Source organism: Chanodichthys erythropterus, chromosome 1 (assembly GCF_024489055.1).
Source record: "Chanodichthys erythropterus isolate Z2021 chromosome 1, ASM2448905v1, whole genome shotgun sequence".
Taxonomy (NCBI): Eukaryota; Metazoa; Chordata; class Actinopteri; order Cypriniformes; family Xenocyprididae; genus Chanodichthys; species Chanodichthys erythropterus.
Window position 1 is genome coordinate 35,468,505 of NC_090221.1, and position 27,274 is coordinate 35,495,778.

Genomic DNA, 27,274 nt, shown 5'->3' on the forward strand with positions numbered 1-27,274 from the left:
GGTGACGTAGTTACACATTACTACATGATATTAATAACATGATAATAATAAGTAACTAACCCTTAAACCAAACCCTAACCATAACTAAAGTATAATATAGATAATTACTATTACTCAGTACTTATTTGAGTAAGTACAATATAACTATAAACATCTAAATAAATTTTGTTTTATTTGTGTGATAAACATGTTTTATCAGATTACCCAATGATAATGAAATAAATGTTTTATATATATATATATATATATATATATATATATATATATATATATATATATATATATATATATATATATTAATATATAATTCCAAAACAATAATTATATGATAAAAAATTTGAATATCCATTATGATCTTGTTAACATAGAGGAAACATCATCTCTTAAAAGAAAACCCCCCTTTGTAGATGAAGCTGTGCTCTGTGCAGCTCTGGATGGGAGTGTCACCTCTCACACACACTCACACACACACACACACACACACACACACAGAGACACTGAATGAGGAAGCGCTCGAGCTGCACGGATGAAGAATGAACCATCTGCATCTCTTCTCATCTGACGTGTGTTTTCACCCTCATGATGGCGAGACTGAGCGAACACGGGATCCGGCTGAGCTCTGTGTGTACTCTTTCTTATCTTCTCTAAAAGTATTTTCTCACGCACTACCATGTACTTAACGATTGTTATATTGCGTAATGTTGTTTTTATAGATGAGCCCGTCGTACCTGGAGAGCAACTCCACCAGTCACACATGGCCCTTCAGTGCGGTCGCTGAACTCATCGGTGAGCAAAACACAAATGCATTTACGTGTCCGAAGGAAAAACTCCGTTTTGTAAGGAGACAGTGATACTTTCGGTTTAAACTTCCGCCAAATCTCATTGACAATAAACGCGCACAACACTGGATAGACCTTTTCGCACCTGTTGCAGCTCGCATGATGGAGTTTGTAATCAAAGAAAGATGCTTTAATCGTCATTAATGGCGTGATGTTAGAACCACATCATGCATTTTGCGCGGTAATGTTACGTTTTGGATTGTAGTATCACATGTACACTGGTTGCGTAGGACACTTAAACATGTCTGGATGTCATTGCATTTGATGACAAAATCATTTCTGTTGCTGTAAAGCAAAACTAAAATCTTGGGCTCGTGTCTCAGCGAATGCATCAACTTATACGTAATCCTGTAAGCCCGTTTCTATAAATGCATCTAATGCATTAAGATATTAAAGCAAGTTGCATTAATGTAAATAAAGATGCACGAGCTAGCACACTTTACAAACACAGCAGAAGTCTTTTGGGTTTGCTGAAACAATAGATGTAGTGTAGTCACTCTGTGTTGTGAGACACGTTAATGACAGTTAATGTGATGAACTACACCTGTGGTTTCTCTGTTATGATAGATAGATGGTTTATGGTAAAGGCTGATGGAAATATGCGACACTTTCAGGATCAGATCTCAGTACCGTTAGAGACAGGAAACTGGCGTTCACAACATGGAGATGATGGTGGAAACATTTCTAAATGTGCTTGTCTTTGATCACTTAATAATCAAGATATGAGGTTTAACTAAATCCGTCTGAATACGTGTGCAGTTTCTTGTCTACATCCTGTTAAACGGCTTGTGTGTCTGGTTTTGGCTTGTAGACTATTAGTTAAATTTAGAGTTCTGCAATTTTGCAACTGCTTGCAGTTTAAGAGAAAAAAAAGGAAAGTGATTTTTATGGCAAATTGCATTGCGAAAGAAAAAAGTAAAGCACACGTTGTGCATTTCAGTATACATTTTTCTCAAATGATTTGAATAATCCAAATTCTCAACGTAGATAATGCATCTGACCCGGGCGTCACAGCCAAGAACATCTGGATAGATGTCGTGACGCTCAGAGAACAGCTGTGCCTCAGTTTTATGGACAATGGTAGTGGAATGACGCCCAACAAACTGCACAAAATGCTCAGGTGCGTGAAAACAGCCACACCAATGACGCCTCAAATCATGCATCTTGTTCAGCGATTCATTTTGTAAGCATTTTTCAGGGTGGTAATGGTGAATCTTTCTTTCTCTTTTCAGTTTTGGGTTCACAGAGAAAGGCTCTGGTAAAAGCAGCCATCAGCCCATCGGCGTGTACGGAAATGGATTTAAGTCAGGCTCGATGCGTCTGGGCCGCGACGCTCTGATCTTCACCAAGAACGGCGGCTGTCAGAGCGTAGGCATGCTGTCCCAAAGCTTCTTACAGGCTATTAAAGCTCAGGCTGTGATCGTACCCATCGCCCCGTTCAACCAACAGACCAATATCCTTCTGTTCAGCAGAAATACTCATTTATGTAATTCAGAATGGATCTCCCAGCACAAAATTCAACCAATTAAAGGGTTAGTTCACCCAAAAATGAAAATTCTGTCATTAATTACTCACCCTCGTGTCGTTCCGCATCCGTAAGACCTTCGTTCATCTTCAGAACACAAATTAAGATCTTTTTGATGAAGTCTGAGAGGTTTCTGTCTCTCCATAGAGATTCAATGGAACTACCACTCCAAGATCCAGAAAGGTAGGAATGACATCATTAAAGTACTCCAGTGGCTTAAATTCAATTTTATGAAGTGATGGGAGTGTTTTGTTTGCACTAAAAAACATAATTTATCACTTTACTTACAAATATATTGATCTGCAGTGTGCGCTCACAAGAGCTTCAAGAACAATTGTGCATCAACTCAATGCACATGCACAAGTGTTCACGAGAGCTTCAAGACGCATGCGTGTCGTGTTCAGACTCGTGCATCAACTCAACGCACATGCACAAGTGTTCACGAGAGCTTCACGACGCATGCGTGTCGTGTTCAGACTCGTGCATCAACTCAACGCACATGCACAAGTGTTCACGAGAGCTTCACGACGCATGCGTGTCGTGTTCAGACTCGTGCATCAACTCAACGCACATGCACAAGTGTTCACGAGAGCTTCAAGACGCATGCGTGTCGTGTTCAGACTCGTGCATCAACTCAACGCACATGCACAAGTGTTCACGAGAGCTTCAAGACGCATGCGTGTCGTGTTCAGACTCGTGCATCAACTCAACGCACATGCACAAGTGTTCACGAGAGCTTCAAGACGCATGCGTGTCGTGTTCAGACTCGTGCATCAACTCAACGCACATGCACAAGTGTTCACGAGAGCTTCAAGACGCATGCGTGTCGTGTTCAGACTCGTGCATCAACTCAACGCACATGCACAAGTGTTCACGAGAGCTTCACGACGCATGCGTGTCGTGTTCAGACTCGTGCATCAACTCAACGCACATGCACAAGTGTTCACGAGAGCTTCACGACGCATGCGTGTCGTGTTCAGACTCGTGCATCATCTCAAAGCACATGCACAAGTGTTCACGAGTGCTTCACGACGCATGCGTGTCGTGTTCAGACTCGTGCATCAACTAAACGCACATGCACAAGTGTTCACGAGAGCTTCACGACGCATGCGTGTCGTTTCCAGACTCGTGCATCAACTCAACGCACATGCACAAGTGTTCACGAGAGCTTCACGACGCATGCGTGTCGTGTTCAGACTTGTGCATCATCTCAACGCACATGCACGAGTGTTCACGAGAGCTTCACGACGCATGCATGTCGTGTTCAGACTTGTGCATCAACTCAACGCACATGCACGAGTGTTCACAAGAACTTCAAGACGCATGCGTGTCGTGTTCAGACTCGTGCATCAACTCAACGCACATGCACAAGTGTTCACGAGAGCTTCACGACGCATGCGTGTCGTGTTCAGACTCGTGCATCAACTAAACGCACATGCACAAGTGTTCACGAGAGCTTCACGACGCATGCGTGTCGTTTCCAGACTCGTGCATCAACTCAACGCACATGCACAAGTGTTCACGAGAGCTTCACGACGCATGCGTGTCGTTTCCAGACTCGTGCATCAACTCAACGCACATGCACAAGTGTTCACGAGAGCTTCACGACGCATGCATGTCGTGTTCAGACTTGTGCATCAACTCAACGCACATGCACGAGTGTTCACAAGAACTTCAAGACGCATGCGTGTCGTGTTCAGACTCGTGCATCAACTAAACGCACATGCACAAGTGTTCACGAGAGCTTCACGACGCATGCATGTCGTGTTCAGACTCGTGCATCAACTCAACGCACATGCACGAGTGTTCACAAGAACTTCAAGACGCATGCGTGTCGTGTTCAGACTCGTGCATCAATGCACTTGCACAAGTGTTCACGAGAGCTTCAAGACGCATGCGTGTCGTGTTCAGACTTATGCATCAACTCAACGCACATGCACAAGTGTTCACGAGAGCTTCACGACGCATGCGTGTCGTGTTCAGACTCGTGCATCAACTCAACGCACATGCACAAGTGTTCACGAGAGCTTCACGACGCATGCGTGTCGTGTTCAGACTCGTGCATCAACTCAACGCACATGCACAAGTGTTCACGAGAGCTTCACGACGCATGCGTGTCGTGTTCAGACTCGTGCATCAACTCAACGCACATGCACAAGTGTTCACGAGAGCTTCAAGACGCATGCGTGTCGTGTTCAGACTTATGCATCAACTCAACGCACATGCACAAGTGTTCACGAGAGCTTCACGACGCATGCGTGTCGTGTTCAGACTCGTGCATCAACTCAACGCACATGCACAAGTGTTCACGAGAGCTTCACGACGCATGCGTGTCGTGTTCAGACTCGTGCATCATCTCAACGCACATGCACAAGTGTTCACGAGAGCTTCAAGACGCATGCGTGTCGTTTCCAGACTCGTGCATCAACTCAACGCACATGCACAAGTGTTCACGAGAGCTTCACGACGCATGCGTGTCGTTTCCAGACTCGTGCATCAACTCAACGCACATGCACAAGTGTTCACGAGAGCTTCACGACGCATGCGTGTCGTTTCCAGACTCGTGCATCATCTCAACGCACATGCACAAGTGTTCACGAGAGCTTCAAGACGCATGCGTGTCGTTTCCAGACTCGTGCATCAACTCAACGCACATGCACAAGTGTTCACGAGAGCTTCACGACGCATGCGTGTCGTTTCCAGACTCGTGCATCAACTCAACGCACATGCACAAGTGTTCATGAGAGCTTCACGACGCATGCATGTCGTGTTCAGACTTGTGCATCAACTTAACGCACATGCACGAGTGTTCACGAGAGCTTCACGACGCATGCGTGTCGTGTTCAGACTTGTGCATCAACTTAACGCACATGCACAAGTGTTCACGAGAGCTTCACGACGCATGCGTGTCGTGTTCAGACTTGTGCATCAACTTAACGCACATGCACGAGTGTTCACGAGAGCTTCACGACGCATGCGTGTCGTTTCCAGACTCGTGCATCAACTCAACGCACATGCACAAGTGTTCACGAGAGCTTCACGACGCATGCGTGTCGTTTCCAGACTCGTGCATCAACTCAACGCACATGCACAAGTGTTCATGAGAGCTTCACGACGCATGCATGTCGTGTTCAGACTTGTGCATCAACTTAACGCACATGCACGAGTGTTCACGAGAGCTTCACGACGCATGCGTGTCGTGTTCAGACTCGTGCATCAACTCAACGCACATGCACAAGTGTTCACGAGAGCTTCACGACGCATGCGTGTCGTGTTCAGACTCGTGCATCATCTCAACGCACATGCACAAGTGTTCACGAGAGCTTCACAACGCATGCGTGTCGTTTCCAGACTCGTGCATCAACTCAACGCACATGCACAAGTGTTCACGAGAGCTTCACAACGCATGCGTGTCGTGTTCAGACTCGTGCATCAACTCAACGCACATGCACAAGTGTTCACGAGAGCATCACAACGATAATAATATTTTGTCAGTTAGTCAATAATATCAGTTTGTCAATAATACAATGTCAGTTCTCACATGAACGCACTGTGGATAATATTATTTTGTTAATAAAGTGGTAAATTATGTTTGCGTAAGCCGCTGGAGCCACATGGAGAACTTTAATGATTTTTTTAGGACCTTTCTGAACCTTGGAGTGGAAGTTGTCTCGGATCTCTATGGAGAGAGAGAAACCTCTCAGACTTCATCAAAAATATCTTAATTTGTGTTCTGAAGATGAGCAAAGGTCTCACGGATGTCGAACGACATGAGGGTGAGTAATAAATGACAGAATTTTGGGGTGAGCTAACCCTTTAAACACAGTTTGCAATTCTAAAAAAAAAAAATAAGATGCATGGATTTGTTTTGGATGCATGTGTGCTGTTTGTACTCTATTCTTACAGACTGTTCATCTCCATCCTCAGTAGCACAAAGCATCACCCTTAACTCCCTTCTCACAGACGCTGGTGGTAACCGAGGATTCGGAGGCGAGTCTGAGAGCCATCCTGAAATATTCTCTCTTCCAGAGCGAGTCTGAGTTACAAGAGCAGCTGGACTCCATACAGGGCAAGAAAGGAACCAAGATACTCATCTGGAACATCCGCAGGTCTGTGGCACAGTTCTAAACTAGTTGCAAGGAAGCGGTCAGTCGTAGTGATAAAGATGACAATGTTAAAGAGTAAATGCAGACAGAAGAACCATTATGTTCAGTCTCATCATTAGTTTGCATGTGATTTGAATGTTGCGCACAGGCGAGTGCACTGACTCCTGATTTGTGTTTGTTTTGAATATAACCCTGAACTGCTTAGTTTAACAAAGTTATTTTAATCACCCAAAAGCATACAATTCTCTCAACTCTAGCAAACAGCATATTTAAGCAATCAGAAACGCAACTGCCCGTTGCATAATCATAAATTTGTGTTGATTTTTATTTTATTGATGCAAATTTAGTAGCTTTTATCTTTTATAGTTTTTCACTGTATTTACTGATTGCTGTTGTTTGATTTGAAGGTGTTAGATGTTTCATTTAGCAGATGCTTTAAACCAAAACTACTTACAAAAGAGGAACAAAAGTCATTTGTCGAAGAGCCAACAATATTCTTATATAACCAACAATATTCTGATAACTAGATTAGAAAGCAAGCTAGAGAAGAGGAGACATGCACAGAAGACTAGAACCAATGTTTATTAGACACCTTCCTTGCTAGATTAAACGCAACATTCAAGCATGATTTATCGAATTCTGGTAAACTAAGAAAGGGCTGAATCTGATTGGTTGACGAACGTTCTTAAGGTGTGCAATGATTTTCAGGGAAAAGCACGGCTAATGTAGTTCCATGCAGGTTTTGACCGCATTAGAGTTCCATATCACATCGCCAAATGATTTCAGTTATTTCAAAGGTCCTTACAGAATACAACAGCAAAAAACCAAAACCCACAACGACACTGACCAAGCAAATTAACATAGTAAACAATAGGGTAAAAACGACAAATTAGTTTCATGTTTTTTGCCACAAAATAACATTTCATTATGTACGGAAAGCACATATTCTCTTTCACACACTCGCGCAGAAACGTGTCATCAGCGCTGCTCTGATGATTTGATCAGTAAAATAGTTTATCAACGTAAAATCTACATGACATTTCTCACTAGCGAGGTAATGCGCTGTTCTTGAAGCAGATAAACTAACAGTTTCTATTAGTAGAGACTCTGCTGCCGAACACTGTCGAGAGACACAGATAATTCACACACACACACACACACACTCTCTCTAAAACCTGCATTAATAACCACATTAGTCTGGTATAAATGGCTCAAGCCTCTGTTTCTTCCTCTAAAATTACATTTTGAAATTAGCAACGAAGGAGTATGATGATGGAAGTCTAATCTGGAAATCTAATCTTCATCATTTTATCTGACAGAAATAAAGATGGAAAGCCAGAGTTTGACTTTGACACCGATGTGGAGGACATCCGTCTGCCGGAGATCCGGTCGGAGGAGATGCAGGGAAAATGGAGGAGAGATTACAGGCAGCGCAGAGAAAGTAACAGCGTTCCCGAGATGGAGTTTTCTCTCAGAGTGAGTGAGAGAGAGGGACGGCCAACAGAGCGAGAAACTTCCTGATATTTATGGCCTGTGGTTGTTTTACAGTGTGAATGCAAATGTGTGTGTGTGTGTGTGTGTGTGTGTGTGTGTGTGTGTGTGTGTGTGTGTGTAAATTTTAGGTGGAGCTGAGAGAATGTTTGTACAGTGTCACAGTGTGAACTTTGAGACTGTAAAGTAACTTTTTGGTGCAGAAATGTGAAACAGTGAAACAGCCAGAACTGCAATATTCAAATCATAGACTATTATTATGAGTTACTTTTTTTATCTGAGGTACAAAATATTTTCCACAAATGTAAATACTGTCTTCACATGCGAAATGAACTTGCAGTCCTTTTCTTCTTATAGAGGGCTGCAGTGATAATGTAGGCTTTTTGTAGGCTGACCCTGGTTCCCTCTGCAAAAACCCAATAGGATTTTTTCATTGGCGATCCGGATGCAAACATGCCGGGGTCCAGATGCGGACCACGGTGCACCATTTGAATGTCGTGGTTTAGTGTAAAACATGTAGTTGCATATAATTCATTTGGGATTTTTTGGTTGGGGGAATCACGATGCAGGTTTAACATCATGATGTCGGCGATGGACGATGGCATTGTCTATCGGCCCAACCCTATTCAGAACGAGAAATCGTTTTTGCAGCTTGTTTTCTATAAATGCTATTTTTTTGAGGAACTTTTGAATATGTTTTATCTCAAAAGTTCAAGGACAGTTTGATATGAGCCCTTTAAGATCAATGCAGACAAGATTTAAACAAACATTAACACAAATATATTTCCTCTCTCTGTCGCTGCAGGCATATCTCAGTATACTTTACCTGAAGCCCAGGATTCAGATCATTTTGAGACAGAAGAAAGTTCAGACTAAGCTGGTTGCCAAGAGTCTGTCCATGATTGAGAACGACGTCTATAAACCCCAATTCATTGTATCCTTACACTTCCCTCAAAACCGGAAGTTAAAGTTCCCTTAAAACCTGTTTCTGTGTTTTACATCCAAAGCAGGTTATGAAAATCAACTGAAAATGGAAATACCGTTGGGAATGTTGTTTTAGTTTGGATTTATTTGTTATGTCTTTTCCCATCATTCCCCAGTCCAGCTCATTTGGACATTAAAGTTTTCTTTAAATGCTACCGCTCAGAATGAGAGAGTGAAAATAACTTTTGGATTCAACCGGAAAAACAAGGAGCACTATGGAATTATGATGTACCATAAAAACAGACTGATAAAGGCCCATGAGAAAGTTGGCTGCCAAATCAAGGTACTGGAATCATTAATCTGCACAAAAAACTTATACATTTAAATTGTATTATTAATTATTTATTGTACAAAAAACCAGTGCAGAAAACCTTCAACAGATTTTTAAAACATTAACTGGCAATTTGGTGGAAGTATCACTGTGACTCACCACTTCCTGTCTCTCTCCTTTAAGTCATCAGGTCAAAGGTCAGGGGTCGGGGTCATCGGAGTGATAGAGTGTAACTTCCTCAAGCCTGCTCATAACAAGCAGGATTTTGAATACACCAAAGAGTACAGGTGCATTTCAGCAGCTTTCCACAAACTTTCACATGCGACACTACACCAGCACCGGCCGGCTCGGATAGCTCCTGATTTGAATGCCAGACTGACATTCTCATATCATTCAAATCTGCTGCTTCAGAGAGATTATTTTATTGTACATCTGAGATTCCAAAAACTGATCAAACTGATCAAGAAAAACTGATCAAGTTAACAATATAAGTAAAAGAAATGTTTTTACATTCTTGTTTTTTTTTTGTTTTTTTGTTTTATAAAAAGTATAATTTTATTTAATTTCATATAAAATATTTATAATATATATGCAACAGGTATGTTGTGATCAACTATAAAATATTAAAAAATGTATATATATATTTAATATAAAATATTTTAATTGTTATATATATATATATATATATATATATATATATATGCAACAAATATGTTGTGATCATCTTTAAAATATAAAAAATAAAATACAATAAAAATATTTTAAAAATAATATATATTTCATTTAAAATATTTATAATATATATGCAACAGATATGTTGTGATCAACTTTAAATTATTAAAAGTAAAATATAAAAATAATATATATTTAAAATAAAATATTTTTAAATGTGTATATATATATATATATATATATATATATATATATATGCAACCGATATATTCTGATCAACTTTTAATGTTATATGAAAAATAAAATGAAAATATTTTAAAAATATAAAATATTTAAAATGTATATTATAATTTCATGTAAAATATCTTTAATTGTATATATATATATACTATGTCTGTCAAATCGATTAATCGTGATTAATCGCATCTAACATAAAAGTTTATAAATATATATGTGTGTGTGTGTGTGTGTGTGTGTGTGTGTGTGTGTGTGTGTGTGTGTGTGTGTGTGTATATATATGCACATACATACACACACACACACACACACACAGGTACTCACGTGTGTGTATATACATATATACTCAAACTTATGTTAGATGCGATTCATCGTGATTAATCGATTTGACAGCACTAATTGTACATACATTTATATTAAATGTATACATATATTTAATACATGTACATTTACATTTACATTTAGTCATTTAGCAGACGCTTTTATCCAAAGCGACTTACAAATGATGTACATGTATTTAATTGCATTTTGGTATTAATCATTTCCATTTTTAACTGCGCTTTTTCACCTGCTTTTCTCATAGACTTACACTAGCTGCTCTTGGTCTCAAACTGAATGACTACTGGCGTGAAAAGAAGGAAAAGAAAGCCAAAGAGAGAGAGTTTCAAGCCTTAGAGAGAAAAAGCAAAGAAGGTGATACTGAGGAAACAGAGGAAGAGGATGATGAAGAGGAAGAGGAGGAGGAGGAAGAAGAAGAAGTGTATGATTTTTTTTCCTCCAAAACTTTTCACACTACAGTTTTCTCATACCTGCTTTGCTCTGCTACTGAAAGTTCAGCCATCTGTCAGTCAGATGGCCGGAATAGCACCGGCCTCGCTGAACCGTGGGTTTGTGGGTAAAAAATGAGAGATGGTGCAACTTAGCTTACTAAAAACTGACTATTTGTCTGTTAGACCACAAACCTTGCACATACATGCATCACAGAAAAAACTCACAGAAAAAAGTGTGATGTCTTGTGATGGCAGAGGTCGAGTCAAGCTGTTAAATGCAGGTGGGCGGTGCTGAGAAATGTGAAACTGTTAATCACACGGCTAAAACAATAGCGTGGTTTATAGCAGCAGTACATCTGTGAAGTCTGAGAATAAATCATGCAACAGCTAAAACAATTGGATACACATGATTGATCACACATTTGCATTAAGGTTCCCATGATTGCTGTTTTGTTTTGTCAGCATTGCAGTTTAGATGATTCTTGCAAAGACCTAATCAGAATACAAGAATAGTTTTCAAACACCATCAAAGGAAAAACAGTTTTCTTCAGCAAAACCCTCTGTGAATAGAGTGCTGCAGTGATGACGTATTTTTGTAGGCCAACCCAGACGTTTGCATCACCCTGGTTCCCTTCCCTGCTGAAAAATCGAACATAAACCAGCATGAATTCCATGTTGGCCCAATCTGCTTAGAGCTGGTGCTGGACCAGCCCATCTGACAGGGAACGTTCTCAGAACGTTCTGGCAAGGTTCTCTCAAAGTTATGAACAAACATTCCAGTAACGTTAATAGAACGTTTGCTCAAGGTTATCTTTAATAATGTTCTTAGAACATTCTGCCAAGGTTCTCTCAAAGTTACGAACAGTAACGTTAATAGAACGTTTGCTCAAAGTTATTTGGTCTTTAATAACGTTTGCACAAAAACGTTACTTATACATTGTTCATGGAGCATTTTTCCTGAAATTTTCGGAACGTTCAGATAATATTACAAAGTAACATTTCCATAATATTTGCAAAATTATAAAATGTAAAGTTTCCTGAATGTTCACTATGTTTTTTTTCAGAGAAAGTTTTTCAAAACTCCTTTTTTTTCAGTATTACGAATGTATTTTATGTCGATGATTAAAACATGAAATTATCTTAAGCTTGTGTTCACCACAGGCCTTATTTCAGCTATTTAACCAAAAACCATTCAAAAAAACAGGATGATGGAGCTGATTGTGCTAAAATGCAACTCGTTTTTGGTTTTTGGCTATAAAAATATGTAATTCCTGCAGCTCTACCTGCCTTTGACAAGCAATAAATCAAGGCTGAACTAAAGGCTAGTGGCTTTTCTTAAAAGGGACAAGCCCCAACTTTCTGTTTCAACTAAAAATGCATCAACATATGAACAAACCTGCTGCCGTCAAGCTCTTTCATGACTGAAATATCTCCAGAGAACAAACTCTGAACAGCTGGTGTATTAATGGCTTTCTCCTATCATAAGGGATGTGACATGGATTCAGTGCGAGGAGTGTTTGAAATGGAGAGGAATCACCACTCACCTGTTCGCTGGAAGCGTTCCTGATCCGTTCAGATGCTGCATGCACCCGATCCCACGCTTACGGTGAGTCTGTGCCCATATGATTCCGAACGGAACACTATTATGCTACACATGCTTTATTTTCACTATGTTTACTGTTTGCAATAAGCAAATTCACTGTCCGTGCACAATAAGCATGAAGTACCCGTCCCGGATGATCCTGCATTCAACCAGAGCACACTGTGTGAATGAAATAGTGTATCCCACAATGCAATGCTCTCGACCTGACATGTGACAAATGAACTGGAAGTATTATATGCATTGCTTTTTATCTCTATCATGACTTAACTGATTAAACTGACAAAACTTTAAGGAAAAAACGTAACATTTGTTTCAGAGGTAACTGGGCTTTGGTAACTGCTTGCTGAATTAACATGCAACGCTATGACATCATGTGCACATCTATGTTTAGCGTACTATTTTTGAAACACAGTAAAGAAGTTCCCCAGGATTCTTTGATGAGTAAGAAGTTCAAAAGAACAGCATTCATCTGAAACAGAAATCTTTTTCAACATTATAAATGTCTTTACTGTCACTTTTGATCAATTTGACGAATCCTCGCTGAATAAATATCAATTTCAATAAAATAATTTTAAAAAATAACAGACCCCAAACTTTTGAACAGTAGTGTATACAGCATAGTATGCCCTAAACCGCACAATAATATTATATTCCAAAGCGTGTCTTATTTATTCTTGGGTTTTTGTTGTTCAGGAGCTGTTTGTTACCGGAGGATACGGACGAGAATGCTGATGTCAGATCACCCAGCTATGAAAAAACATTCAAAAAACAGTTAAGACAGTATAAATATCTCTAAGCTTTACACTAATGGTGTGGTTCCACATTCACATGCTGAAATTAGAGTATGATTGAACACAATACTGTCAATGTGTGTGTCTGTGTGTGTTTAAACTGCTGTCTGTTTTCTTCTGCGCAGGGAAAATGCCTCAATCAAGAGAAGAGGAAGATCTATGGAGGTATTCACCTCTATTTCTGTTTCAGATGAGGAAGTACTCATTTCTAAGGACAGGAACTTTGGTTTCTGACTTCTCACGAGTGTCAGGGTGTGATCACAGTCTCTGTGGGCTTGTTGACTCAGTGTGTGTGTTTGGTCTGTATAAATGTTTTCTGTAGGTCGTGTGTGGCCATCTTCTTTTGCATATGACAGACATGACAAATAATTTGTGTGCGCATGAATGTGAGAGCTTTGCCTATGCAAACAAACTGTGTGTGTGTCAGTATCAGGAAACTGCAGTACTTTGAAACTGTAGTTTGCCAAGCATCCCATAATTTACAGTTTAACTGCAGTCTGGTCAAATAAATCAATATATAAAATATATTATCTGTTTTTTTTTTTTCAGATAGATAGATAGATTAGTGCTGTCAAATTGATTAATTGCGATTGATCGCACCTAACATAAAAGTTTGAAAATATAGGCTATATATATGTGTGTGTGTGTGTGTGTGTGTGTGTGTGTGTGTGTGTGTGTATATACACCGATCAGGCTTAATATTATGACCACTGACAGGTGAAGTGAATAACACTGATTATCTCTTCATCACCTGGTCTGATGAATCACGTGGATGGCCGGGTGCGTGTGCATCGCTTACCTGGGAATCACATGACACCAGGATGCACTATGGGAAAAAGGCAAGCCGGCGGAGGCAGTGTGATGCTTTGGGCAATGTTCTGCTGGGAAACCTTGGGTCCTGTCATCCATGTGGATGTTACTTTGACACATACCACCTACCTAAGCATTGTACAGCCTTTCATGGAAACGGTATTCCCTGGTGTCTGTGGCCTCTTTCAGCAGGATAATGCTCCTGCCTTAAAGCAGAAATGGTTCAGGAATGGTTTGAGGAGCACAACAACGAGTTTGAGGTGTTGACTTGACCTCCAAATTCCCCAGATCTCAATCCAATGGAGCATCTGTGGGATGTGCTGAGCAAACAAGTCCGATCCATGGAGGATCCACCTCACAACTTACCGGACTTAAAGGATCTGCTGCTAACATCTTGGTGCAGATACCACAGCACACCTTCAGGGGTGTACAATATTAAGAAGGTGGTCATAATGTTATGCCTGATCTGGGTATATCTATCTATACACACACACATATATATTTACAAACTGATGTTAGATATGATTAATCGTGATTAATCAATTTGACAGCACTATATAAATTATAGTGTTTATAATACATAATGCATCTATAAACCACCCTATTACTATATAAAAAAAGAAGAGCTGCATTAATTAAGAAATAAGAAACTGTGTTCTAGTAGTTGGTTCTCATGGCTGCAGTTCTTTACAGAGGCATTTATAGAAATTATCTACATTAATGTGAAACTCCACTTCTTATTTTGGTTTTGACACATTGCTCTCACTTCAGACTATATTAAGTGTGTGTATGTGTGTGTGTGTGTGTTGTAGATGACTAAAAGCCCAGTGCAACTTCTCTGTAGAGGACTATCTGAACCTACATCAGTGAGCAAACAGGATGAGGTCACCGTTGTCATGACGACAGATACACAGGATACAGATGAGGATGGAGTCCAAGTCACTGCCACAGAAGAGGAAGATTCTTCACCCTCCCCGAGGTCTGAACTCAGACATTTCCATGCACTAGTGGTGTTTGATAAGCAAGAATCTCTTTGACCGTCGCTCATCTTTAGGACGGAAGCTAGTACAGATGCAAATGCTCAGTCAGTGCATTAGTACTCAAGGGCATGTGATTTAAATTAAATTAAATGAAGTTAAATTTAATTTAATTAAAAATGAAGTTGAACTATATATACACAACTCTGAGAAACACATTTAAAAATGTTCTTAAAATAATTAAATAAATACTTATGTATAATTTTGCATTATTATTCAAGAGAAAAACTGTAAAAAAGTTTAAAAAATATAAAAATAAATAAAAGTTAAAATATACCAGATTTAATGATGGTGGGTAGATAAAAGATAGTGATTAACTTATTAAATGTAACTAAATACTCTTTATAACTTATTAAAAAGTAAATATTTTGCAGATAATATTTTACACATATTTAAAATATTCTTTATCTTTCTTACAGTATAAGTGGGTCTTTATACATGGAATTATAAAGCTTATTTTATAATTTATTGGATCCCAGAAAGGGAATCATCATATTTTGGCTTCCATGGCATCATGGCGTCTTGGTTTATCTGACTTTTTACTAACTTATTTTTTTAGAAAAAAAAGGAAAGATGCATGTTCACACACTGAAAAGGGCAATCAATCTCCAAACCATGCTGGATCTCCAGACGTCCCATCTGAGGGAGAGACAGAAACAACAGACAAAACGCATGAAGTTTCAGAGACAAACACCGACACATCACCAGCGGTGGATGCGGCGGCTCAGGAGGAGAGCATTGAGCCCGAGGCCGCTGTGCTCGAGGGCCCCGTAGAGCCCCAGACGTCTCAGGGGCCACAGATGGCCAAAGATCAGCCGAGGATCCCGCCTCACCCGCTCTCGCCACACACCTCCATGACCATGGCTCAGACGGTGGTCGTCACTCCTCTCAGCCGGTCGGGATTTCAGCCCGTGTCTCCGTTACCGACGGACGGCTCAGACCGCACCGCTCTCGCTCAGAGACTCGCTCAGCTGGAGCGGGAAGCGAAACGGTTAAAAAGAATCCTTGGCATTCGTGAGCCGGAGGTTGCCATGGTAACAGAGGCAGAAGGGAGCGGGCCTTCTGATTTCACCACGGTTGAGGAGCGACTTACGCAAAATGGAAGTTCAGTGTCATGTGAACAAAATGCCGAAAGATTGAACCCAGTGTCAACAGAGGAACTTTCTGCTTGTCAGGTAAAATTAAAATGTGTTTGAGTTTAAAAACAAGTCAAATTTATTTATATAGCAATTTTCACCGTTTCAAAGCAGAAAATCATGATGTTAATGTTTATGTCTTATTATCTTCATGCCTTGTTGCATTAACAGATTAGAGTTGGATGATAATATAGTTAAATTTTGCGATGATGATCAAGCAATTGAGATTTACTATATGGGTGATTCTTACAAAATCTTAGTTTCAAACATGGAAAAGTTTTTAAACATGAAAAATGTAAAAATGTTTGCATCAACAAATTTCCTTTTTTAAACATTCAGAGCAAGGTCTTAAGTGTTTGTGATCATTCATTTTAAAATATATACTGAAAACTATGTTTTTTTAACATATTTTTCCAAAACAAATCTTTAAATATGTCATTACCGCAACAGTCTGAAAATGCCAATAACGTTAGGAAAGCTTTAAAAATTGATTATTAACAGTCATGCACAGTTACTTGAAACTCTGAAATAATATATATTTTTAAATTAACATTTTTATTTGATTTTGACTGATTTTTCTCATTACCACAACATCTGCCGCCATTTACAACCAAATATTTGTATCATTTTATTGAAACGTCATATTTTCAAAGTGATGTGGCAAACCTTAAAAAACAGATTTTTTAGATTCTGCACATGCATTTAAAAGCAAACTACTATTTTTCCAATTTTTTTTTAAAATAAACATTAAATTATCACCTGTTGCGGTAATGATACATAAGTTACGGAAATGAAAAAAAAATATTAAGAATGAGGTATTAATATTAAAAATATTAAGAATGAAGTGCAGTTAAAAAATAAAAAACTTTAATGTAGAAAATAAATTAGATTATATTGGCACAATTGTCGATGCAAATTCAATAAGTTTGATTTTGCAGTGCTTCAAAAATATAGTCTTGATTAGGAATGAGAAGTTTTTATAAACCTTTTACCAGCCTAAACAAGTGCATGTATGCAGATGTATATGTATCCAACTTTATAATAAAGAGCAGGGCGATAATGTGGAGAAATCAGGCAGTTGAGATTTGCTATATAGTATATATCGATTTACATGTATGTATGTGGATAAAGTTAAAGGATTAGTTCATATCAGAATTAAAATTTCCCAAATTTACTCAACCCCATGTCATCCAAGATGTTTATGTCTTTCTTTCTTCAATCAAAAAGAAATGAAGGTTTTTGAGGAAAACATTCCAGGATTTTTCTCCATATAGTGGATTTCAACAGGGTACAACTGGTCCAAATGTCAGTTTCAGTGCAGCTTCAAAGAGCTCTACATGATCCCAGACGAGGAATAAGAGTCTTATCTAGAGAAATTATCGGTCATTTTCTAAAAAAAATTAAAAATTATATACTTTTTAACCACAAATGCTGGTTTTGCACTGCTCTGTGATGCGCCACGCATTACGTAATCACGTTGCAAAGGTCACGCGTGACGTAGGCGGAAGTACCGAGCAAGTGTCTACTGCAAAGACTAACGGCCTTTACAATTTTCAAAGGTCGTTTCAGTCAAGAGTTTTTCACCCTACCGCGGTACTAACGCCTACCTCACGCGTGACCTTTCCAACATAATTACATAATGCGCGCCGCATCACAGAGCAGTGCAAGATGATCATTTGTAGTTAAAAAGTATATAATTTTTATTTTTTTTGATGACCGATGGTTTCTCTAGATAAGACTCTTATTCCTCGTCTGGGATCATGTAGAGCTCTTTGAAGCTGCACTGAAACTGACATTTGGACCAGTTGTACCCTGTTGAAATCCACTATATGGAGAAAAATCCTGGAATGTTTTCCTCAAAAACCTTCATTTCTTTTCGATTGAAGAAAGAAAGACATAAACATCTTGAATGACATGGGGGTGAGTAAATTAGGTAACACTTTAGATTACAGCCCGGAAAGTACTGTGTAATTGTAACGTTCAATAATTATAGTGTAACTATACAGTAAGTATGTGTAAGTATAGGGGAACAATATGTGAAGTATTGGGAATAAAGGGGTAATAACCGGGAAAAATAACAAATTATTCATACTTTTAATATTTTATAACTAAGGGGTACTTATGACATTACGGGCCGTAAATTAAAGTGGAGCTTGTTACCCTCTTATTTCATGTAGTTACAGGGTAAATATGACATTGCGGGCCGTAAATTAAAGTGGAGCTTGTTACCCTCTTGTTTCATGTAGTTACAGGGTAAGTAATTAATAAAAATAAAAAAATAAAAACGCAAACAGTCATATCACTTGGAAAACTTTATTTGAAAAACAACTTATTTCAAAACAGATTTAAAGTTGCAACACTTCTTATTCGTTTCTCTTGCTTAGCTTCTTCCTCCTCTTGTTCCTCTTCTTCTTTCTTTCCACTGATGAATCTTAAGAGGGAATCCCATTTGCTATTCTGTATTTAAAAAATACAGAACACCCGGAAATGTGCTCACCGTTTACTCATCTTTTACCCTCATGCCATCTGAGATGTATACGACTTTCCTTCTTAAGATGAACACAAAAAGGATTTTAGGAAAAAAATAAATCATCTGGGAACGCTTTATAATGCAAACTCACGTGTTCCTAAAAGTCGAAGCATCAAACAGCACAAACAGCAATAACTATAGTAATCCATACGACCCTAATGGATGAATTGATGTCTTCTGAAGTGAAACGATACGTATTTGTAAGAAAAATACCAAATATTTGAATATTTTTAAAACTTTCGACCAACTGTCTCCTTGCGCGTGCATGCGAGGGTTGAGAGTTTATGCTTGACGTAACTTGAAGCGTGACGTAGGCATGCCGAGAAACTCACGCAGATGTTGGATGCCGTCAGTTTTTTTTTTTTTTTTCATTATTATTATTTTAGTAATGCTCACAACAAAATACACAGAATAGCAGATAATGAGAATGAGAAACAAACAAGACAGAATAACAGAGACGGCAGTTCTCGCGCGAGTTTCACATGAATCTCCCGCGAGAACGTCATGAAAGCTTCACGTTGCTTCGTCGAACGCGAAGTCGACTCTCATGCAGGCGCTGGTGACAGCTGGTCGGAAGCGAAAAGATGAATAGCCTAAACCATGAGAAAATTTCGGGGTGTACTGTATTTTCTTATAATACAGAACAGCAATGAGATTCCTTCTTAAGATTCATCAGCTGAGAAACAACAGCAGGAGGAAGCCAAGCGAGAAACAACAACAACCAAAAAAAGGACAAAACTTGTTACTTTCTGTCAGGACTTTAGAGTTTGAAATGAAAAGTTGATTTAAAAAAATGAATAATAAGTGTTGTAGACCTGTTTTTAATAAAGTTGTTTTTCAAATAAAGGTTTCGGAGTCAGTGATATCAGATTGTTTGCATTTTATTAATTACTTACCCTGTAACTACATGAAATAAGAGGGTAACAAGCACCACTTTAATTTACGGCCCGTAATGTCATACTTACCCTGTAACTACATGTAATAAGAGGGTAACAAGCTCCACTTTAATTTACGGCCCGTAATGTCATACGTACCCCTTACTTATATGTCATAAGTACCCCTTAGATATAAAATATTTAAAGTATAAATAATTTGTTATTTTCCTGGTTGTTACCCCTTTATTCCCAATACTTCACATATTGTTCCCCTATACTTACACATACTTACTGTATAGTTACACTATAATTATTGAAAGTTATGCTGTAAATTCGTTGTAATTACGCAGTACTTTCCGGGCTGTAATCTAAAGCGTTACCGTAAATTATCAGGAAATTTGAATTCTGAAGTGAACTAAACCTTAAATACCTTCAATCTGTAGAAATCAGAAGAACAGGAAAACAGGCCTCCTGCGCAGCAGAGCAGTTCATCCCCAATCCAGCAGGAGGCAGAAACGAGTCCTAGAGACGAGCTCTACTGGAGTAAGACAGTAGCCAAACTCCAGAGTGAGAACCAGGCGCTGTTAACTGATCTGACTGAGCTGAGAACAGAGAGAGACCAACTGCTGAACCGAGTGAGACAAACAGAGAGAGACACACAAGAGAGGAGAGACCAGAGCACCAACACACCCAACCACACTTACAACAGGTGTGTATGTCTGATTACAAAATCACTTTAAAACTTTGATTGTATTCTTCATTTTTTTCTGACCATATATATGTTATATATTCACAAATTCCGTATCATATATATTATTTAGCAATGATGCATCAAAGAATCCTGAAATAAAATGTATCATGGTTTCCACAAAAATATGAAGCAGCACAACTGTTTTCAACATTGATAATAATCAGAAATGTGTCTTGAGTAAATCAGCATATTATTTCTGAAGGATCATGTGACACTGACTGGAGTAATGATGCTGATTCAGCTTTGATCACAGGAATTATATTTTACTATATATTTGCATAGAAAACAGCTATTTTAAATTGGTTTTATTGTATTTTTCCCATCAAATAAATGCAGCCTTGGTGAGCGTAATAGACGTTAAACATTAAAAATCGTACCGACCCCAAACTTGTGTATTTTTTATGTATATGAACATCTGTCTGTCGTTGCTCCCTGACAGCAGTGTGACGTTGGAGAGGCTGCGGTCCATCCGTCGGAATGTGGTTGCGTTACTGTCCTCAATCCTACCAAACCTGGATATGCAGGGAATCAGCTACGACACGATTGATGTAGACAGCATCCTACATCAGATCATACAGGCCAACAACCTGTGATCCTTCAAGCATGATTACAGACGGCTGCCTTATAACAGACGACAAGCGTATCGGATCAGAGAATAACATTCATCTGAAGCCAAACAGAAGGCAGAAGTTTGAAAGACAGATTTAAGACGAAAGGTCACAGCAGCATTGGTGCATGCAAAAACACAGCATTAAAAGTTCTCTTTAAAAAATAAGTTATATGGCAGGTTAAAGCTACATTTCACACACAAACACGTTCATATAATTATTCTGAAAGCTGATGAATTTATATAGATGCTTTGCAACAATATGCACAGGTGTATGAGCCCTGATATTTAATGCATGACATTCATATAACTTGCTTTTTGCATGCAAGCTGTCTCTTTAGTGCAGCAAGTCAAAGTACTTTCACAATCATGTCACAAACGCTTGAGGTTTCACACACACAATTCACTGCCTCTTTCAACGCTCAAACGCATGCATGTGCATGCTACTTTTTGCCTGTACATATTTAAACCTGCTGTTCTTTAACAGCTTTTAATACAAACATTTGTTAGTATTATTATTTTCTATAAAAGTTTTTTAAATTTTGTAACCTGATGGTCTAATTTTGCAAACTGATAATAAACCACGTTTTTTATTTGAACTTTCAGCTATGTCACTTTTGTTCATTAAATAATAAAAGTGTTGTTTTGTAAGAGGTTTCTTGGCACATTTCTTGCAGTCAGTGTTGGGTGTAATGCATTACAAGTTACATAATCAGATTACTTTTTTCAAGTAACTAGTAAAGTAATGCATTACTTTTAAATTTACAACAAAAATATCAGCCCGAGTCTTATTCACTTTTGGTGTGAAAGGGCCTTTACATTTTGCCAAAAATAGAACTTTTTGTTGTTATAAAAACAAACAAACAAACAGCCCAACCCAGATGAGAAAAAGTAACACAAAAGTAACATCATAATTACTTTCCATAAAAAGTAACTAACAAAATTGTAATGCATTACTTTTAAAAGTAACTTTCCCCAACATTGATCATGGCTATGATTACAATGTTTGTCGCCCTGTCGAAGAATATGCAATAATGCGCTTTTTGACAAATCAAGTTAAAGGTACACAATGTAACTTTTTTTGTTCAAAATTAGTCAATACATCATCAATCCTTCTTCCAAAACGTGTTTTCACTACGGTAAGCCTATTAGAAGTGTTTATACTTTAGACCTAACGGGATGGTTTTCACAGGAAATTGCATACACTCATCATTCGTTCATGCATGCCTCATATCCGTAAATAGAAAAGTTGCTCCGGCTACTTTGACATGTGGGAGTGGCAGAGGATAGTTGTCACAAAGAGCGAGAAAGGATGACATGGAGCAGCTAAATCTCCAAATTCCAAGGAATCTCCTGGCAAAAACAAACGCAACAGAGCTTGTAATAAAACAAGAATCAACATTGGTTTGGCTTTTCAGAGATGGTGAGAACTGAGGGATTTGAAACATTGTAAAAGCGACGCAGAGATGGCGTTTTTATTACTCAACAGGTGAGTAAGGTATTTAACAAACTTTCATATGTAGCTCTCGAACAGAGTTCATTGTAAAGCATGATCTATTATGAAGGTTCATTTCATTATGGTTGTAATAGCACTGTGCTGGAATTTTTTTTCAAGGAAGTACCGTGCCCATTAATGGGTATAGCTACAGTGGCCCTGTCCCAAATGGCATAATTCATGTGCACTTGTGGTTTTTTGGACTTCCAATGGCCGCATGTCCATTAAGTCCACAAGACCATAGGGTGTCCCATTTGTTATTTTAGGTTTCAGAAGGGTGCTTGCGAGTGCCCGATACGCGCCCTCGATGTACAGTTTTGCCGAGACTTCTGCCCGACAGTCAAAGCAGCATTACGCCACAAAAGTGTGGACTCAGAGGAAGATCACAAGAGCTTAGGGTCCCATTTGGGAACATCTAAACACAGGTACTGCAAACCATATTCATCCAGCCACGCAAAGCCGAAGCACAACCAAAACAATGTTCTTCCGAAAAATGCATGCAGTTTTGATCTGAAAAGTTAAATAGTGTAGGGCTAACTAAGTGGATGTGCATGAAAACACTAAATACACTCAGGCTTTCCATAACTTGATTTTTATTACATAATATTACACAATACTGGTTTAATGACAGTAAGTTTTGAAACAACTTGAGTGGACATCAGATAATAACAACTGCAGGTCACAGACAGAAGCTTATAGAAGGAGAAACTCTCCACCAAGAGAACAAGAATTCACTCCTTTTGCGAAATGAATGATGAAAGTGGAAACAGTGTTAGTTTATGCATTAATTAACATAGTTAATTAGAAACACAGTGAAGTGAAGCCAGAGTTATTTTCACAGTTAGACAGAGGTCACGGGAGATTCATTCACATTCAGATTTACCGTAAATGACAAAAGTGCGTTTCATAACGGAAATGTGGAAATGGGTCGTACCACCTACATCTGCAGCTATTATCCAATTTTAAAAACATTTGATATACTTTAATGCCTCATTGATTTAAAATCTCTCATTTCTATTGGTTCGAATCTTGTTTTCAGAATTTGGATATCATGTTCATATTTTAAAGCTCTTTAAACAAAATTAATACTGAAGCCTTTCAGGATTTGTTCGTTATGGAGCTGAACAGGCTTAATTTAAAGCTAATTCGCTAAGTACAAAAGCAATTGTTAAAAACCACAAATATAGAATAGAAACGGGACAAACAAAAGCAAAGCGATACATGACTGAAAACAAACAAGAACGATCACTGCAAACGATCTGACGTTAAAACTTCTGATATTAGAACGTGATATGTGACTATTTACAGGTTGAGAAGCTCGATTACATCTGATTAAATGCAAGCTTCCAGATTCTTTCAGTCATGTGATTTGAGATCAGGATGAAAAGGACAAGTCTGTCTTTAAACAACAGGTTCTAGATTCATCTCAATGCAAGTTTTTTTTAATCATGAACCTAGTTCTAGAACATAATGCTATGGCTGAGAGTTCTGGAAATATCCAGGCCAAAGGTTATAGAGTTCTTCATTTGATTAAAAGGAAGCATAGCGAACAAGAAATGAAAATATAGTTCGCAACTTTTACTGCATTTTCCAAAATAAATGTAACAGGGCTTTAGTTATAAAACACAAGCAAAACTAATTTCTGTAAATCAGTCGTAAACCATTTTACGGAATGTTCAACGAACGATTGTACAGAATTTTTATGGAGGAACAAAATCTGTCAACTTATTTTATTTAATGCTATAATTTATATAAGAATGGTTTAACTAAATTCAATGTATCAATTTATTTTAATACAATTTAATATGAATATCATGTAAAGCATACTGAATTTTCTCTTTTAATTCAACACGGGATGCCTTAAAATGACTTGTAAAATTATTTAATACAATTTACATGATTTTAATTTAGTGCATCAATTTACTGTTTTACAAATTTCATTTAACATTATGCAACAGTTTACTCAGATATGGTTGCATAAATGTTTTTGTGCATTCCAATTTACTAAGGTTTTTTTAATTTCAGTGTTACAATTTGCATACAAATTACGAGTGATTTACACAAATGCACTCTGCTTGATTTTCATGAATGAAGCCCAATGATTGTACTTGCTTTGGCCTGACAGCAGAAAATATTGTGGCGAATAAACAAGAAACAAGTCTTGCTTTACATGGTAAAGGCCATTATAGTGCTAAATTAATCTGCTACATTTTTTTACTGTACCTATCATTACGGTTCGGACGAGTCAGCGCTGTAATGTTTGTGTAGCTTCTGGCAAATAAACATCTGAACAATGACGACATCCTCTCAACACCACAACAAACATGAGCAACGCTGTCCTCAACCAACGGTAAGAGTCTTTTAAGCAAGGCAATGACCTACTTAGAAACACTAAATCTGATTTTTAACACACAGAAACACGGCTTTGAACCAAAGCTGAGTGCAGAGTGAACAACTGTTTCCATCCGAGGTGTTAAAGTGAATCTGAAGAGTTAAAGCAGACCTTTATGAGGCAGACGCTTCATCACCTAAAGGACACTTCTTACCGCCAAACACATCGATATATATCCTGCTGTAGCACACGTGCAAGAAAGCATTAGTGATGTACACTTTTAGTGTGAGATAATCGCTCTCATTCCTACCTGGGACTCAAGACGAGTGTGCAAATCAAATATTTAGTGTGGCGTTTCATTCGTTAATCTGTATAATGAGCCGAAGCAGTATAACATACACAGTTCCTATAGATATTTAGATTTGTATGGGCCATATCCCATAATCCTCCATTCCAGACCTGCAAGTTCACGCGTTCAAATGATGAAACCCAGCAAAACGGGACACTAGGATGGAACGTGGTCATCTAAAACCTCTTTTAAACATCATTTGTAGACTATGACGCAGAAGTATCAAACTCCTACAGAGAGCATCCGGACATACATACACATATGCTTGTTTTGCATCTGTATGTGTGTGTTTGTGTGTTCATGCATGTCTGTATGAGTGTAATCATTGTGTGGTCAGAGAGAAATCATGATCGCTTGATGAACTGGTCTGTCTTTCCACCGCTCTCAGCAATTTGCACGCCGCTATTTTGCTCTGGATGTCGTGTTTCTTCTCGAAGTAGTCAACCAGCGATGTTTCCGTCAGGAACGACGCTAAAACCTGCTCGAATGTGATCGACCAATCGGCATCCGGTGCGCTGCCCCGCCTCCGATCCACCCCGTCGCCACCCTCTCCGCTCATGCAGCCAATCAGCACGGTGTCGTCGGCGATGTCCTCGCACTGCAGCGAACCGGCGCTCACCACGGAGTAGGACGAAACGGATGTGTCGTCTTTGGCGTCTTCGTCGGAGCCGGCCGCCGTGGGAGGTGGCGTCTCTAGCTGTGCCTCCGCCAGGGCCTTGGAGACCAGGGACTGTCCTGATCCTCCCTCCCCGGACGAGTCCTCCCTCTCTGGCTGCAGAGCGTCGATGGTGGAGGGCAGCTGGGCCTCGGCTTTCCTTCCGCCGTTGTTGGTGAATTTCTTGCCCACTTCTCCGATGCGCAGCAGGAGACTCGCCACCGTGGCGATGCCGTGATACAGCTCCTGCTCCATGGGATCTTCACTGAACATGTTGTAGAGAGTCTTACACATCTCAATGAACTGCTCCTGGAAACGTATGAACACATGAAAATGTGTTGTAGTCACTCATGTTCATGTCAAGGCCATTTTAATTGGTTAAACACTGCAGTACAAGGTTGCTACTTTTAATACTGATTTGATGTGAATGTAAATAACAGATATAGTCAGATATAATTATTAAAATGATTTAAAGTGCCCCCTATTGTGCTTTTTCAGATATCACCTTTCATGTAGTGTTTTTATAGCCGTTTGTGAATGTAAAAGGTCTGCAAAGATCAAAGTGCAGATAAATGTTTTGTCTGAAATGAGTCATCATGCATGTAGGTCATCACCTATGTAGGTTTGTGACAAATTTGCACTTTGACCCACACTCAAACGTAAGTGTATAGTTGTAGCTGAGACTGAAAGATCCACTTTGATGCTCTTCTAAAGGATGAGATTGAAACGGTAAAACGGACACCATTGTTACTGTGCGTATCGCTGTGTATCAAGTGCTGAGGAAGAGCTGAAAATCATATATGATAATGGGCCTTTGGTTTCCGACATGCGCTGTAAGCAGCTGACCAATTACAACAGACTGGGCCATCTGACCAATCAGAGCAGCTCTCAGAAAGGCGGGGCTTACAGAGACTGAATCCTTGATCGAACATTTGAGACCTTGTGAGAAAAGAGCTGATGCTGCAATGGATATTATGAGAAAATTAAACCTAATTTCGTAGGAGACTTCAAAACATTTAAAATAAGATCAAATGGGCACTTTAAAAGAAAAATAAGGTTACTAACGGTTATTTAACATATCATTGGGTCTAAAAACATTAAAAAGCTTATTATACAGGTCTTTAAACTGGATAATAGCATAAATTTCTCCATATTTGTGTTTACATATTTTTCTTTTTCATCTCAAAGTATGAAAACAGCCCAACTGCACGTTCATGATCAAATTTGACGTGTCAATAGCTACATTTACATGCAAATGTAAATAATCATGCCTTCATGTAAACATGTTAAGTGAATATTGGTCACCTGATTCATCCGCGGCAGATCTTTGATACTCTCTTTCTTTGGCTCTTTTTCTTTGGCCCACATTCTCAGATAGTACTTATAGTCCTTTGGCTTTTCCTCTGAA

General features: G+C 38.8%; 2 protein-coding genes across 5 annotated transcripts in view; one reads left to right on the forward strand and one right to left on the reverse strand.

Annotated features, from left to right (window-relative positions):
- The first annotated feature begins 345 nt into the window (after positions 1-345).
- zgc:152774 (uncharacterized protein LOC553526 homolog) lies at positions 346-21,652 on the forward strand. 3 transcript variants are annotated; one of them, XM_067391941.1, is made up of 17 exons: positions 346-621; positions 714-786; positions 1,827-1,959; positions 2,072-2,292; positions 6,326-6,473; positions 7,790-7,946; positions 8,767-8,895; positions 9,109-9,228; positions 9,400-9,503; positions 10,709-10,885; positions 12,382-12,501; positions 13,192-13,269; positions 13,415-13,454; positions 14,912-15,078; positions 15,696-16,311; positions 20,121-20,386; positions 20,871-21,652. In XM_067391941.1, exons 1-17 carry the CDS (start codon positions 580-582, stop codon positions 21,019-21,021), a joined length of 2,742 nt encoding a protein of 913 aa, XP_067248042.1. In that variant the 5' UTR covers positions 346-579; the 3' UTR covers positions 21,022-21,652. The 3 variants fall into 3 exon arrangements, with proteins under 3 accessions (XP_067248042.1, XP_067247952.1, XP_067248138.1); XM_067391851.1 differs by having other exon boundaries at positions 348-621; positions 20,868-21,651; XM_067392037.1 differs by lacking the exons at positions 346-621; positions 714-786; positions 1,827-1,959; positions 2,072-2,292 and adding an exon at positions 6,108-6,140 and having other exon boundaries at positions 6,328-6,473; positions 20,868-21,651.
- Positions 21,653-23,112: 1,460 nt separating this feature from the next.
- LOC137024508 (TBC1 domain family member 9B) overlaps positions 23,113-27,274 on the reverse strand; it is a 29,576-nt gene continuing 25,414 nt past the window's right edge. For both annotated transcript variants that reach the window (XM_067392247.1, XM_067392163.1), the window contains 2 exons: positions 27,172-27,269; positions 23,113-26,175 (listed from right to left, as the gene is read on the reverse strand). In XM_067392247.1, coding sequence (XP_067248348.1) covers positions 25,534-26,175; positions 27,172-27,269 — 740 coding nt within the window. In that variant the 3' untranslated portion in view covers positions 23,113-25,533. The remainder of the gene's footprint in view (positions 26,176-27,171; positions 27,270-27,274) is intronic.